At 40.2% G+C, this 16,132-nt stretch overlaps 1 protein-coding gene across 1 annotated transcript; it reads left to right on the forward strand.

Annotated features, from left to right (window-relative positions):
* Nucleotides 1-1,053: 1,053 nt before the first annotated feature.
* hdlbpb (high density lipoprotein binding protein b) lies at nucleotides 1,054-16,097 on the forward strand. Its single transcript, XM_017702376.2, has 29 exons — nucleotides 1,054-1,159; nucleotides 3,701-3,780; nucleotides 4,581-4,682; nucleotides 4,967-5,115; nucleotides 5,406-5,621; nucleotides 5,732-5,938; nucleotides 6,077-6,292; nucleotides 6,412-6,618; nucleotides 6,789-6,896; nucleotides 7,185-7,289; nucleotides 7,523-7,601; nucleotides 7,779-7,918; nucleotides 8,593-8,697; nucleotides 9,455-9,568; nucleotides 9,772-9,858; nucleotides 10,133-10,264; nucleotides 10,470-10,688; nucleotides 10,828-11,049; nucleotides 11,193-11,411; nucleotides 11,614-11,752; nucleotides 11,885-12,012; nucleotides 12,162-12,266; nucleotides 12,478-12,612; nucleotides 12,836-12,979; nucleotides 13,261-13,440; nucleotides 13,550-13,666; nucleotides 13,824-13,973; nucleotides 14,117-14,213; nucleotides 14,369-16,097. Exons 3-28 carry the CDS (start codon nucleotides 4,607-4,609, stop codon nucleotides 14,207-14,209), a joined length of 3,792 nt encoding a protein of 1,263 aa, XP_017557865.1. The 5' UTR covers nucleotides 1,054-1,159; nucleotides 3,701-3,780; nucleotides 4,581-4,606; the 3' UTR covers nucleotides 14,210-14,213; nucleotides 14,369-16,097.
* Nucleotides 16,098-16,132: the final 35 nt, after the last annotated feature.

Consider the following 16,132-nt stretch of genomic DNA (forward strand, 5'->3'; position numbering starts at 1 on the left):
CTTCTCTTCTCTCCATTCTCCTCCCTCTCTCCCTTCTCCACCTTCTCTCTCCCTCCCTCTTTCTTCTCCATCCTCCCCTTTCCCCTCTTTGTCGCGGCGTCCGCTTGTGGCGAAAACGCCCCCTGTTGCCTGTTCGCTTGTTGCATCGAACAACAAGGCGCGTTGGGGTTTTAATCTGAGGTTTAATGATATGAACAAATAAATGTTACTGAAATGAAAATGGAAATAGCGAGATTCAACAAGAGTACGATTTCCATTTTAGCACGAAAATTTGACTTAAAGCTTATTAGAAGTCAAGGCAGCTTTCACAATGGATTTTCATGTAATTTTCTCTTTTGAATTGATTTCATGTAATACTATGAAGCGGTGGAAAGAAAGAAAGAAAGAAAGAAAGAAAGAAAGAAAGAAAGAAAGAAAGAAAGAAAGAAAGAAAGAAAGCTGCCATGAATTCTTCTAATGTGAGTGAAACCATACATGCCAAGATAAAATTCCTACTTAAAACGTTTTCTTATTCAAAATTTAATCTGATTACATGTCGATTTTTACTGATACTGATCATTCTTAGAGTTCAAATTTCTGATATCTGCAAATGTTGGATTCATGGTCCAAGTTGTTTGTATCCCTGTCTATGATCATACTAACTTGTTCCGTTTTCAGACAGAATAACCTTAATTGTGTTTTTCGATAAAACTGTTTTCTTTATTTTTATCTGCTGTTTAAGTTCAACTGAAACAAGTTCAACGGTTATTTAGCAGCAGTTTCTGGCTCGTTCTCTTCAATGCCTGGACCCAGAGCAACACTGGACTGAACCGGTGAAAGGTAACCTAGGACTTAAAAGGGAGAAAGATTAATTACATAGTTAATTAATGACATTAATTAAACCTAAAGTAAAATTCCAACCAATTTAATTGGTCCCAATAGGCAAATATGACACATTACTGATACGAATATGACGCAAAAAAGTCCGTGTGGCCTGAAATTTCACTAAAGCATATGTATTCTGAGATAAGAGTCGATTCCTGGCTCCTGCTTTGATTCCTGATTCAAATGATTCGTGGTTTGGTGAATCGACTCGTTCGAGCGGATCAGCATCAGTGTGTTTACACTGTCAGCTGTCACCCAAAGCCAAGCGTTTGCTGCTTATTTTTCGTCTGATAAGGTTGGCGACACTTTCCTACTTCATTCATTAAACTCTGTCAATAGTCTCAGTCACCCGAGCAGTGACAAATTTAATAAAGGAAAGAACTGTTCTTCTCTAACGATGCATCTTAGCTAGCTAACGTAGGTTAGCTAGCTACATAGCAAGCTAGCTATGTTAGCTAGGTTAGCTATTTACACGCCAGCTCGCTTAGCTAACTAATCAAGCTGTGATGAGAAGCGCGCTTTGATACTTCACAAGCTGACAGATCTGACAGCCGTGTTGTTGTCGGGGTAGCTAGAATCTATATTTTGTTACACAGCGCAATAATCCCAACCAGAAGAATCGCTCCTGTGTTTTACTTGCTAACTGTGCGGCCGATGTTTTCGAAGCTGGAGTCAGCTTCTTACTCGCCAGCTTCTTGTTCGAATTTTCCCGTTACACCTTAAATGGTGCAGTTGAGGTGCCGCATTGTAACTGCTGCACCATTTAAGGTGGAACGGGAAAATTCGAATAAGAAGCCTCATCCGATGTTTTTATCTTAACAGCACTTACAGCGCATTCTGTTTGAGGTGTTTTAGGTTAACGTTGTTGTCTGTTTGCAGGAGAGGAAATGTTGTCCTCTGATTGTTATCTAGCTATCTACCTAACGATACATGGATATTATTAACACCTAACGTAAAGCTGGTAATCTCATATAGCTTGATAAATGAAACATAACATAACTAGCTATTAATGTTCTTCAGAAGAGACAGGTGTGTGGATCAATGTCCAAGACTCGTCTTGACTTTCAAAGAAAATATTTTTTTCAATAATGTTTTTAGTTACTAGAATTATGGGTGCCCCCCAATATCGTCCATCATCTGTCACTACAGGCTTCTGCATAAAACAGCTTATTGTGTTTACAGTGAGATTAAGTCTAAGGGCACATTTATTCTGTATCGAAATTAGTTACCGTTACCAAACATTTCAACTAAGATTCATACTAAACCGGTAACACTTTTACTAAGCTGCAAAATGGAAACGGTCTTGTGTACCTTCAGTTTTGCTGAACAGTATTATTTTACTTAAATATTATTTTCAGATGTGATTTTTTTTTGCAAGAATAAAGTTTAGACACCCTACTTAGGTTAAAGCTTAGTTTTTTTTTTTTTTAATTTCTAAATTTCTTCACAGTGATTGGTGAAGAGAGAGAGCGAGACAGAGAGAAAATACACAGAAAAGGCTGAAATTAGGGGATGGGTGATTTTGGGGAGAATGATGTTAACATTTTGGTTAACAACTGCTGTTGTGCACTAGATTGCCTATTCGCAATCTTAAAATAGATGGCTCGTTAACAAAGATAATGGTTCTGTATGGAACGATTTTATGCTTAAATGCTTCTTCAGATTGATGGAGAATGTGTTGTATATGGTTCTATATAGAACCAAAAAGAGTTCTGCTATTGTTACGATGTCAAGTCTGTAACAATAGAAGAGCCCTTTTGGTGCTTTATAAGACCATTGTCCAAAACGTTGTATGTAGAACTATATACAACATGTTCTCCATCAGTGAGAAGAACCATTTAAGCAAGAAATGGAACTCATGGTTTTACTAAGGAACATGAGAAGAACCATGTTTTGTAAGAGTGTAGCTGAAAACAGCTCTAGCCATTCAGCTATAAAGGTATCAAGAAAAGTTTGCTTTTTATCTATTCTTATTCACTCATGACCAAAACTGGTTTGTGGAGCAGTGGAGCTGCACCCTCTGGATTAACGGATCAGCATCCAATACCTTTGGGATGAATTGGAGTGATCCAAACTTAGTCATCCAACATCTGTACCTGATCTCATTAGTGCTGTCATGGCTGAATGTAGTCAAATTCTCACAGCAATGATTCAGTATCTATGAAGAGCTTTGCTATTTATACCCTTGATTATAGAAGAAACAATAGATGAGCAGGTATCTGCAAACCTTTGGACATACAGTGTCTTAGGCCTAGTCTTCTGACATTGCAGTCTAGTGTATTCTCCTGAACAAGACCGTTATTAGGCTCTTACGTGTATAACAGCAGTAATATGCAACAGGGGATGACAGAATAATAATTTGGATTATGCAGCTTTTGTTCTTTGCATGTTGATCAGTCGAGATTTGCATTATTTATTATTTAAGTGCATTGGCTGTGGCATTCATCAAAACATCGGCAAAAGGCAGTTGTTCTTTTGCTGCTGTTTTTTGCACGTGCCATAGGTGTCATTCACTGCACCTACTGCAGTGTGTCACACCTACACACACACACACACACACACACACACACACACACACACACACAACAATTAGACACTTTGTCTCCAGTGTATTCAAGCTATCCATAGCACAACTACTGTGTATTGCCTCCCGTAGGACAGACTGCTGTGTCTCCACCCTCTTTCTGGCCTGCCTGGGGGAGCTGTGCTATTAGAGAATGTTTTTTTGCACAGAGTGTGTTAAGAGCTTCGCTCACACATTTGGCACGACATCCATGTTGAGGTAAAGCTGTCAGTGTTCTGTTGGTTTATATATGTGTTGCTTATGTTCTCACAGGACTGAAAACACAGACTAACACTGAAGAGCTTACAGTAGCCCCTTTCAGGACGGACCCTCTGGTTTTTGACCCTTTGCAGGTATGAATGATCGTATATTTTGAATCAGTGTTACATGTTATAAGCTATAGATATGTGTTCAAACTGCAGTGTTGAGGAGTGATGTCCTAGCCCTTTTTCTCCATTTATGAGAGCATGTCTTGAAAGAAACAAATGAATAATTTTACATAGAAGACACTAAAAAACGTCTTATCTATTTTAAAATGCAGTGTACATTAAACTGCTACTGCTACTGGCTTTTGAAAAATGTTAACATTTTAGCTAAATGGAATGACAAATTCACCCACTGTACACTTTAGTTTGCAGATGAGAAAAACAAAAGCATCTGCATGTAGTTTTTTTTTTAAAATCTTTTTCAGGTAGTGATGTCATTCGTATTTCCTTTTATTTCACAGTGATTAGGGTATGGGTAAGTTTGGTTGGGCAAAGAAAATCATCATATCTTCTTAAATGTGCCTATTTCTAAGTGTATGTGATAGCTGTAATTTTCCACAGCAGATTTTTGCTCTTAGTATTCTGGGTGTGTTTGGTGTTCAACTGGAGTGTTGAGGGGCTCAGAGCAGTGGTAGGTCTAGGGTTAGGGGAGTTGCTTGTGTGTATGGGGGCCCTGCTGAGACCATAGAGAATATAGAGCAGAGCAACACAAATCTAATTGCACAGCATTGCCACTTAACACAGATACATACAAATCATGCAAATAACTAAGTGAAGAATTAGGCCCACTATGTGAGGGGGAATTTCTGTAGGGGTTGTGTTAAACATGCATGCCAGAATGAGCATTGGAGTTTAGATACTGTCTCTTGTCTTTTTTTCTCTCTCAGCGAGAAAGCGGATCAACTCTTGTAATATGAGCTCAGTGGCTGTATTGACTCAGGAGAGTTTTGCTGAGCACCGTAGTGGGCTGAAGGACACTGAGATCACAGGTACTGACTCCAGTAATCATGGTTTTAGCACAGCTTTCTAGAGTGAGTTTCTCAATAGTTTTATATCGCTCACCTTTAACAAGTTGTTATTGGCATAGCACGTTTTATCTACTTTGAAAGCTGTGAACATCACAGTTCATAGGTTCATGTTCTTGTTCCCTGCTCAAATCAACATAAAGAATGTAATATGATTTAGAAATACCATTTTCTAAACAGCAGAATATGGCAACATGTCTTTCTTTGTCCAAGCTGGTTCAGTCTGTCTTCTTTCCTGCTGTTGTCAGGTGGTGTTCCTGAGGATGAAGCGTACATTCCCACCTACCTGGAGGCTTTTCCTCCTTTGCCAGACAAAGGCGCTCCAGGGGAGAGATCAGGAGAGCCAGCAGGTGCTTGGAGCAAAATTCGACCCATCAAAGCCTCAGTCATCACACAGGTATTTGACAAACTCACTGCATTCTTCTTCTTGCCTTGTGTGGTGGCTTTTTGTGTCGTTATGTTCTGTATCTATATCATGTGTGTTATTGTCACTTTTTTTTAGCAAAACTGGACCAGCAAGAATTGCCTTCAGCATTGTTTGCATAGCACCAAAAAATCTAATCTTTTAATATGACATCACTCTATCATGTTAAACTGAACACAACAGCCTTTCCCACCTTTGTTACTTCGCCACTGTGACCATTCTCTTAACCCTTTTTCTCTCTTTGTCTACCTATATACCAATAGGTTTTCCATGTTCCACTGGAGGAGCGACGGTATAAGGATAACAGTCAGTTTGGAGAAGGTGAGGAGGCTAAGGTGTGCTTAGACATCATGCAGAAGACTGGAGCTCACATTGAACTCTCTCTGGCTAAAGACCAAGGCCTTTCCATCATGGTGACTGGAAAGCTAGATTCAGTCATGAAAGCACGGAAAGAGATTGTGGCTCGACTCCAAACCCAGGTGATGATTTGTTTGCCTTATGTCTTTCTTACAGTGCAGACTTACCCTTAACAGAATTTTGTATAGAAACTTTTGTTTGGGTGACTCAGTGGCTGTACTCCTGCTTGTAGGCCTCAGCCACCGTCGTCATTCCGAAGGAACATCATCGATTTGTGATAGGAAAGAATGGGGAGAAGCTGCAAGAGTTGGAACTGAAAACAGCCACCAAGATCGCTATTCCCCGTCCTGATGACCCCAACACCAACATACGTATTACGGGCACCAAAGAGGGCATTGAGAAAGCCCGGCATGAGATCCTTCTCATCTCTGCAGAGCAGGTTCTCTATGTTTCACCTCTAGCTATTGAGAGCTAGTTTTAGGCAGGATAGCAAAGGATGAGACACTTGTTAATGCTTCTCAGTGAGAGCTGCTTACTGCTTCACTAAACTAATTTTCCATTTAACTCTCTTGTTCAGGACAAGCGTGCAGTGGAGCGTCTGTCTCTGGAGAAAGCCTTTCACCCATTCATTGCTGGTGCGTACAACCGGCTTGTCCAGGAGCTAAGCCAAGAGACGGGTGCTCGCATTAGCATCCCACCCCCCAGCCTGCTGAAGGAAGAGATTGTCATCACCGGGGAGAAGGAGGCAGTTGCCATGGCAATTGCCCGCATCCGTGCCATCTATGAGGAAAAGGTAAGGTTGTGGCCAGATCATATTGAGGAAAAATTGATAACACTGGCCACTCAAATTCTAATGCTTGGATGCTCAAACACACAGCCCCAGTGTGTCATATCCATCTTTCTCTTTTCTAGAAGCGAAAAACAACCACAATCTCAGTAGAGGTGAAGAAGTCACAGCACAAGTACATAGTGGGGCCAAAAGGCAACACATTACATGAGATCATGGAGAGCACTGGAGTGTCAGTGGAGATGCCGCCTCTGGATTCTGGCTCTGAGACCATCATACTCAGAGGGGAGCCGGACAAACTGGGCCCGGCCCTAACACAAGTTTATGCTAAGGTAAGAAGGATCAGAGATGGTGAGAAGTGTGAAACAGGGTTTTGTTGTGTCATGTATGTTTGAAAATACATAAGATAATGGTTTTGTTTCTATTAAAAACAAGGTGTTATTTGGTAATGAAGCAAATAAATGGATTTAATTTAAGAGTTTTGTGGTTGTGTGCTCTACAGGCTAAGAGTGTAATGGTGGTGGAAGTGACAGCGCCAGCATGGCTTCATCGATTCATCATCGGCAAAAAAGGACAAAACATCAGTCGCATCACACAACAGCTCCCCAAGGTAGGGCTGAGCAATCCAGCACATTATTGTGATTATTCATATCCCTTCTTTCTCTGTCATTTGTCACATCACAGCAGCCAGCATTTCATTTGCTTTCTTGTGTAACGTAATTTATGTGGTAATGTTTAAAAGGTTAAACACTTCACAGATTATTGTTATGAATTCATTTTTCAGTTAATTGTCCAAAAATATTATTTATAATAAGTTATAATAAGATCGGTGTATATGTGGATTATTCTTATTGATTATAGAAATAAATCATTCTTAATGAATGTTTTATCTGTCAAGGTGCACATAGAGTTTACGGATGGAGAGGAGCGGATCAGTCTGGAAGGCCCAACAGAGGAGGTGGAACAAGCTCAGGCCCAAATACAGGAGATTATTAAAGACCTGGTAAGAGAAGAAATGTGTTTTTATTAGTACTTCACTATATTTATAAATGCAAGAAAAAATGTAGTCAGATTAAAAACTGTTTATAGTCGTGTAGACGGACCAGAGCTGTAACCAAAGCATACGCCTACTGGTCATCAAAACAATACAGGTTATCACAAAAAAAAATATGAGAACTTTTTTTTGTTAACAGAAATGGAGTCATGTGTCTTGATGGTGTATTTCATTTTGCTTAGATGGCGAGGATGGACTACACTGAGATTAATATTGACCAGCGTTTTCACAGGCACCTCATTGGCAAGAATGGTGCTAATAGTGAGTATTTTCTTAATATTTTATGCAGATTCTGATAGATGGTACACACAGTTGTTCATGAACAAGTGTGATTTAAATATGTACTTGTGCTATTCTGTCAAGCATATTAATCAGTGTATTCCTTATTGGAACGCCAAACAATAATAATGAAGTAATATTGTGTTCTGCGTCTGACAGTAAACCGCATCAAGGAGCAGTACAAAGTGTCAGTGCGGATTCCTCAGGACTCGGACCGGTGCGGCCTGGTTCGTATTGAGGGAGACCCTCAGGGAGTGCAGCTGGCACGCAGGGAGCTGGTGGACATGGCCCAGCGCATGGTGAGGCACTGAGAGAGGTCAAAAGCTGAAGTTAGCCTAATAGTATAGTATATTGCTGTTAGGGCTTTAATGATTTTGGGAAATTTCTAATTGTGTTTTTTCAGTCTAATATTATTACTGCAAATTAAATTGTGATTATTTTCTGTAAATTGAGGTTCAGACCTGTCTTTTTTACCATGAAGACCAGAGTATCCTCTTTTTCTGGCTTGAGGCTTAATGCCGTAATGTAGTGTGCCAGAAAGCCAGTAAGTTGTGGCTGTGATATGATGTTACAACACATGGTGGATTGGTTGCCTGTGAGGAGTCTAACTCTACAGGCAGTATACAACTCTTTGTTATTAGGTTAAATTTCCCCCCTTAAAGCTTAAGACAATGTTTCTGATAATGTAGGCTATAAGTTCTTGTGATTTGAAAATGGCACAGATTTCGATACAAAAACAGCCCTACTTTCAGGCTTCAAACTTTAGTCCTGGAGGGTCACATCAGTGTGCAGTAAAGGAGTTGAACAGCGCAGTAGATAAGTTAAATCAGACACAATAATCACAAGAAAATATCTGTCAATGACTGCCTTTCTAGATGCACAGATGTTTTGACTTTAGAATTCAGTGTTTATGTTGTAAGCATTATGTTGTTGTTTATGTTGTAAGTTGCTGTGAGCCATTTTACTTACTCAGGAAAACGAGCGCACCAAAGACCTGATCATAGAGCAGAAATTTCATCGTACCATCATTGGCCAAAAGGGTGAGAAGATCAAAGAAGTGAGAGACAAGTTTCCAGAGGTACATATAACGATCATGCCTATTAATCTGTATGTCCCCTTGTAGTCTTGGAATTCTTTACAAGGTATTCATGGTAATGAATCATAGTAATTGTTAGGAACTACAGTTGAAGTCTTGTGTTTATATACACTTAGGTTGAAATGAACTCTTATTTATCCTGGCCATGTCCACAAACTATGTAGTTTTAACATATCGTTTAGGATATCTACTTTGCACATGACACAAACAATTTTTGATGAAATAATAGCATTTTTGATTAAACAAAAATGGAAGTTTTTGGCTAAAATTCCAGCAACTTATTGTAAGAAGCTTGTGGAAGGCTACCAGAAATGTTTGAAGTTAAACAGTTTAAAGGCAATGCTACCAAATACTATGCATGTGTATGTAAACTTCTGAGCCACTGGGGAATGTGATCAAAGAAATAAAAGCTGAAATAAATCATTGTCTCTAATATTATTCTGACATTTCACATTTTTAAAATATAGCAGTGATCCTGAGTGACCTAGGAGAGGGAATATGTACTAGGGTTAAATGGCAGGAATTGTGAAAAACTAAGTTTAAATGAATGTGGCTAAGATGTATGCAAACGTTTTACCTCAACTGTATTCCTAAAAGATCCTTTTGAGGTACATATGAGTATTACAGTCGATCATGCTTTTGTTACATTCTTTTGGGGAGATTTCCTGTCAAAATGAGAAATGACTGTTACACATAAGGTTTGTGATTTATTTTGATCCTTTTGTCTATATTTGTGCAGGTCATTATCAACTTTCCAGATCAGTCTCAGAAGAGTGACATTGTGCAGCTCCGGGGACCCAAAAATGAGGTGGAGAAATGTGCAAAATTTCTACAGAAACTTCTGGTTGAGCTGGTATGATTTTCTCCACTTTTCTTTGTGTTGCTTCAGCTGACACATTGAGTTTTCTGGATAAGCTTTAGTTTATTCATAACAAAACCACTAAGGACCTCATTGTTTACTCTTTGCATGACCTTTATTTTGGGATTATAAATGCTTTGCAATGTAAGCTGCTGAAAGATGATGCCATTATTGTTCTGCTTTGTATTTTCAATTAGATTGAAAGCAGCTACTCGATATCTGTGCCCATCTTTAAGCAGTTCCACAAAAATATTATTGGCAAAGGAGGTGCCAACATCAAAAAGGTGAGAAAAAGGACAAAAAAATGTGTTCCTTACTGTTGGGTTTGGAATGTCATGTTAAAGCCCTTTGAACCACAGTCCATGTATGACATGTTTTTAATATTGATAATGTACAACTAATAATGTTATTAGTACTAATACCATCTAATTTTTGGTATGAAGCAACACTTTCATTGGTGTCTTTCAGAGCTGGTATCCTCTTTTGTAATCCTCTTATGATGGATTAACTCTGATTATCTTTAGATGATAGAATCTGCTGGTCTGTCATTCCTTGTAGATTCGTGAAGAGACCAACACAAAAATTGATCTCCCCACGGAGAACAGTGACTCTGAGATGATTGTGATCACTGGCAAGAAAAGCAACTGTGAGGCAGCACGGGACAGGATCCTTGCCATCCAGAGAGATCTGGTGAGAATAAAGGGAGGAAGAAGGATGAAAGAAAGAAGTAGAAGAGAGGATTTTTTTTATAAGGATGTTTCCACCAAAAAGTAGAATGAGAGCATGTGTAAAACTATCACTTAGCATATCATATTTTAAAAATGTCTCCTTTGTTTTGTCTGCCTCACTGCCTGTTTTTCTTGGTGTCCACCTTGTGCTTCCTCACTTCCTTCAGGCAAATCTCAAGGAAACAGAGGTGACTATTCCAGCTAAGCTGCATAACTCTTTGATTGGGTCAAAGGGTTGTCTTGTGCGTTCAGTGATGGAGGAGTGTGGAGGTGTACACATTCACTTTCCTGCTGAAGGCTCAGGGGTGGACAAGGTCACCATCCGAGGTCCTGCAGGAGAGGTGGAGCGAGCCAGGAGACAACTACTACAGCTCGCTGAGGAGAAGGTAAGCAAAGATAAAAAAAAAAGTAGAGAGAAAGGAAGAAAGTGGTCAGGCAGAATAAGAAATGACGGTGATCAATATCTTTTTTTACCCTTCCAATCAAGTAAACCTCAGTTATTCAAGTGAAATTTTTGTTCAACAGCAAGTCAACAATTTCTCAGTAGAGCTTCAGGCGAAACCCGAGTACCACAAGTTTCTGATAGGCCGAGGAGGAGCAAATATTCGGCGTGTACGTGACCGAACGGGGGCTCGCATCATCTTTCCCTCGCCCGATGAGCCTGAGCAGGAGCGCATCACAATTGTGGGTCGAGAGGAAGCAGTGAGGCTCGCACAGAAAGAGCTGGAGACCCTCATCAAAAACCTGGTATAGCAGCACAGCTTGTCACAGCATTCAGAGTTGAGATGAGACTGCGTGAAAATAGTTATAAAATAGAAAATAGGCCTGATTGATGTCACAAATCTTTACAGACCCAATGCTTGTCTCTCTGTCTCTGTCAATTCCCTCAGGAGGATGTGATTGAGGACAGTATGGTTGTTGACCCACGACATCATCGTCACTTTGTTTGTCGGCGAGGGCAGGTCCTAAGAGAGCTTGCTGAAGAGTATGGTGGGGTTGCCGTTAGTTTCCCTCGTACAGGCACACACAGTGACTGCATCACTCTCAAAGGAGCCAGAGAGTGTGTGGATGCTGCCAAGAGGCGCATTCAGGAGATCATTCAGGATTTGGTGAGCAGCAGGAAAGCCATATGCCAGCCCTGGTGAAATAACAGGAGCACAAATCTCTTGAATCACAAAGAAGTGGAAATTAAAAGTGGTCTTATATTAAATTATTTGCATTGACATTTTATAACTTGTGCAGGGTTTTTGTATATCCATCTGTTATGTAAGTCTTGTATGTTCCAGTGGCATTATTTTATGTTTTGCTCAGGAGTCTCAGGTGAGTGTGGAGGTGGTGGTTCCCCAACGTTTTCACAGAGCAGTAATGGGACCTAAAGGCTGCAGGATCCAACAGATCACCCGAGAGCATGAGGTCCAAATTAAATTTCCAGAGAGAGAAGAGTCTGCAAGTATGACCCACTATACTTTCATCATTAATCCTTTTCTTATCACTGTTATATCAAACAGTTTGCATTTGAAAACAACATTGGTAAATTTTTTGTGTTATGAAATTCTCCTGCAATCTTGTCTTTTGTGCACAGCTCAGGACGCTTGTCCTGTGGAGAATGGTAGCACCAGCCCAGAGGCAGACTCTGTGCCTCGCAAGTGTGACATAATCACTGTGACTGGACGGGTGGAGAAGTGTGAACAGGCACGAGCAGCCTTGCTAGTATGTCACTGACTGCAGTTTGTCATTAATATGTTTGTCTTAAAGTTGAAATTTTGGATAAAGTAGGCTTGTAAAAGCTTTACAAGATTGATCATAGAAGCAATTAAGCTATTGGTCCTTTCTCTCTTTCACTTATTATCTCTCTTTAGGCTCTGGTACCTGTGACGGTTGATGTAGAGGTGCCGTATGACTTGCACCGGTACATCATTGGGCAGAAAGGAAGCGGCATCAGAAAAATGATGGAGGACTATGAGGTAAGTAGATTTGATAGGGATATTATGTCAAGAAATGTTATTGAAACAGACATGATGTCTAACAGTAAATGAGCACTTAGTCGTCAAACTGTAGCTTGGAAGAAAATTGATTGCCATCCAGCTCAAGCTAGAGAGTTTACAGTCTTACTAATTGGCTAATTTGTATTGCTAAATACCAAAGAGGGTAGTAACTCTCACTGGTGCTGTGTAGGTGAACATCTGGGTTCCTCAGCCGGAGCAGCAGTCAGATGTCATAAAGGTAACAGGGCAGGAGGCCAGTGTGGAGAGAGCCAGGCAAGCCCTGCTGGACAGAGTCAGAGAGCTGCAGGCAGAGCAAGAAGACCGGGTACACAGCACACACATTATGTAACTTGAGTGGCGTTGACTCAGCATTCTGGCACAGAACCGCATTATATAGCATTGGTGCACAGTAGCACACATTATGAAACACCACTATACTATATAACACCTCACTCACAACTGGACACAAAAAGTGTACTACATTACATCACAGTACAACATACGTTAAAAATTTATCAAGCATATCAACCTGTTTCATGCACATGCAGGCCTTGCGGAGTTATAAGGTGACTCTCTCGGTTGACCCTAAATATCACCCCAAAATCATCGGCCGCAAAGGAGCAGTCATCTCCCAGATTCGTAAAGACCATGATGTCAACGTACAGTTCCCTGATAAGGGCGATGAGCAACAGGTATGTGCTTTGTGCCGTTTTCAGCCTCTTTTTTTTTTTTTGTTTTGGAATAATGCCCTGCAATGGACTGGCGACCTGTCCATGGTGTATCCTGCCTTCCGCCCGTTGACTGCTGGGATAGGCTCCAGCACCCCCCCCACCCCCCCACCCCCCGCGACCCTGACGGAGAAGTGGCTTGGAAAATGGATGGATGGATGGATGTTTTGGAATAAATGAATACATTTAATCATATAATTATGTCTCATTTCTCATCCTCTTTCATATTTTGTCTCTGAGTGTAGGATGTAATAGTAATCTGGGGATATGAGCGGAATGTAGAGGAAGCAAAGGCAGCTATAGAGCAGATGGTGGCAGCATTGCAGGAGATGGTGAGTGAGGATGTCCGGCTGGATCACCGGGTCCATGCACGCGTCATCGGAGCACGTGGAAAAGCCATCCGCAAACTAATGGAAGAGTTCAAAGTAGGTGCCAGTTGTGTTAAACTTTTCTCATTCCGAGTCCTTTTGCAATATTACTGATAGTAAGAAGGTGAAAAAACTTTTCATGCATTGTTGTATTTCTTTTTTGCAGGTTGATATAAGATTTCCCCAGCCAGGCTCAGAAGATCCAGACAAAGTGACGGTTACTGGTCTACCAGAGAATGTTGATAAAGCCATCGACCATCTCCTCAACCTGGAGGAAGAATATGTGAGAAGCACACACACATATACTTATTGTGCTATTTAAAGATAAAGAGCTATTTACTCTCAGTATATACTATAATACTGTTTTAGAATCAGCAAATTATTATTACCCATGCCTATTCATAATTTTTTTTTCTTTTTTGTCTGTCTGTGTGATTCAGATGTTAACGGTGACTGAGACAGAAACATTGGCTGCCTATATGAAGCCTCCGTCTCGGGTTGTGGGAGTGGGTGGAGGGGATGAAGAGAGCAGAGGGCCAGCTAAAGGCTTTGTGGTGCGGGATGCACCCTGGAATGTTTCAGGCAGCAAGGTGGTCACAGATTCATACAGTGAATTGATTAGTATAGGATCAGAAATGATTGCCCTTGCATCAGTCAGACTCTAATTTAAAATGTGGTTACTGCATTTAGTTGATATTGACATTACCATGTAACTGTATGTGTGTGGTTTCAGGCCCCTGACATGAGCAGTGCTGAGGACTTTCCTACATTCGGATCTGGAGTAGCACCAAAACAGACATCTGCTTGGGGCCCCAAGAAATTCTGAAAGAGTGAGATGAGCTCTGTCTCTATATAGACAAGCAATCTGTCTCTCGTTTTATTTCTCATCTTATTTTTTATAAATGTAAATGAAATATTACAAGTGGACAAATATTGACGTATTTTGACTATTTTTCCCCACTTTCTCTTTTCTTTGTCCCTTCAGGTGATGTAGCTTCCTCCCAGGAGTGATCTTGTGCCCTTTTTACCCTTCTGTTTAGATGCCAGGAGCAGTTTGAACAGGTGTGAACTCACTTAAGCAGCACTCATGTGCCCCTTCTGTTCTTTTTGTTTTGGCCTTTGTTAAAGGAATCTATGTGTAGTTTTTATATTTTATCGGATCGTCCGTCATTTATGAGCTCAAAATGTTTTTGAGTAGCTCCAAACTTCCAAATAACTCCAGTGATATGTATTGGCACTACCAAAACAACTCCGAATGCTTTTGGGTGTGTGAATAGTAAAAAGTCAAACCAAAAAGTCAAGAGAGCCCATAGTTCACTGTGTGGGAGTTTTTTTTTTTCTTTCTTAGAATGTCCTCCATGGTTTTTACTGAATTTTACTGAAGTCTGAGCCAGCTGAGCACATCCTAGCAGCTCCAAACCAGGTGCTTTTAGCTGTTGATCTTTACTGTAAAGGAAAGAATGCATGTGTTTTACCAGAAACAACGTAGCGCTCCACATATTTTCATTTGGAGATCACCTGTTACATATATTTATCACATGATGGTTGTTTTTTATACTTTTTATTTATTGATCTTATTTATTGGCTAATGTATGTATATATTTATTTGTTTATTCCCTTACTCTTTAATTCTGTGATTTCCAACTACTGAAGCACTTGGCACAATGCTTACATATGACTTTTTAATGACGGGTGAGGGTGGGTGAAAAGGGTCTTTCATTGACCCACAAAAAGCTTATGTGTATGTCCTTTTAAATGTCTGTTTTCAGATCATTTAAATTGTAATAATGTGTATGTATGCTTTCTACTGATTCACCAACAGGAATTCAGTTGGTCATTTGCTTTGTTTGTCCACTATAGTTCCTATTCCTCCGGTCTCCCCTCAGATTGTACACTGGAACTTATTCAACATGCAAACAAGCGAAAGCTGCTACTACAAACAGCATAAAGCTGTAAAGACGTTGTGAGATAATTAAACAGTCAGATGATTCAAGCTCTTCATGCAAGGCATGCTGGTGTTGCATTCTATATGCCCACATCTTCCCCAACATAAAACCTTTCCTGGTTGTATCCTTAGTCATGGAGGTGAGCTAAAGGTGAGCACATGTGCTTTGCACCACTTAACTTTCTACTATACCTGAGTCACGATTTCAGATCTAGGTGCCTCCAGTGTAGAGTTCATAGCTTGAGGGCTAGTTTCTGAATTTTAGGCAATTCCCATTTGTGATTAGTGAAGTAAGTCTAAGTCTTTAGAGCTAAATATTATTGTGAAGTCTTGACTAAAGGGTAAATCCCACAAAATCATAAAGCAGGGAGACCCCCTACGTTTTTAAAGAAAAGCACTACCATAGTCAGTGTGCGTTGCAGGGAAATGTCCCTGGTCCCCATTTGCTGTTTTCTGTGGCTGGTATTTTACTGTTACTTGATTTTTACACACACTGCTCTTATGGGGTTCTTCTCCTCAACAGTTCTAGTTGGAGTCATGGTGGACTTTTAATCTTCAGTGTGTGGTGTGTGAATGTGCTGTGTGTTTGTGCTCGTGCTTTGGATGGGTGAACAACTGATTTTGAACAACCGGAGACGGTAACACTATCGGCCTTAAAGCAGTAATTATAGGATATTTTGAACGAAGTTTGATTAAGTTAATATGCAACACTGCAATAACTTGTCATAACAGGATTTTCCTACTCCAAATAAAGTAATGCAAAATGGAATGGTCCTGTTTGTTATTTGCCAATGCAAGACAGAT

The sequence above is a fragment of the Pygocentrus nattereri genome, chromosome 13 (assembly GCF_015220715.1).
Source record: "Pygocentrus nattereri isolate fPygNat1 chromosome 13, fPygNat1.pri, whole genome shotgun sequence".
NCBI classification, from domain to species: domain Eukaryota; kingdom Metazoa; phylum Chordata; class Actinopteri; order Characiformes; family Serrasalmidae; genus Pygocentrus; species Pygocentrus nattereri.

What these genes read in the sequence shown, in the direction of transcription:
- hdlbpb (XM_017702376.2), top strand. Translation starts at nt 4,607, where the DNA reads ATGAGCTCAGTGGCTGTATTGACTCAGGAGAGTTTTGCTGAGCACCGT. An exon ending in GTGCCATCTATGAGGAAAAG is followed by an intron (nt 6,293 to 6,411) that starts GTAAGGTTGTGG and finishes TCTCTTTTCTAG; the next exon opens with AAGCGAAAAACAACCACAAT. An exon ending in ATAAGGGCGATGAGCAACAG is followed by an intron (nt 12,980 to 13,260) that starts GTATGTGCTTTG and finishes CTCTGAGTGTAG; the next exon opens with GATGTAATAGTAATCTGGGG.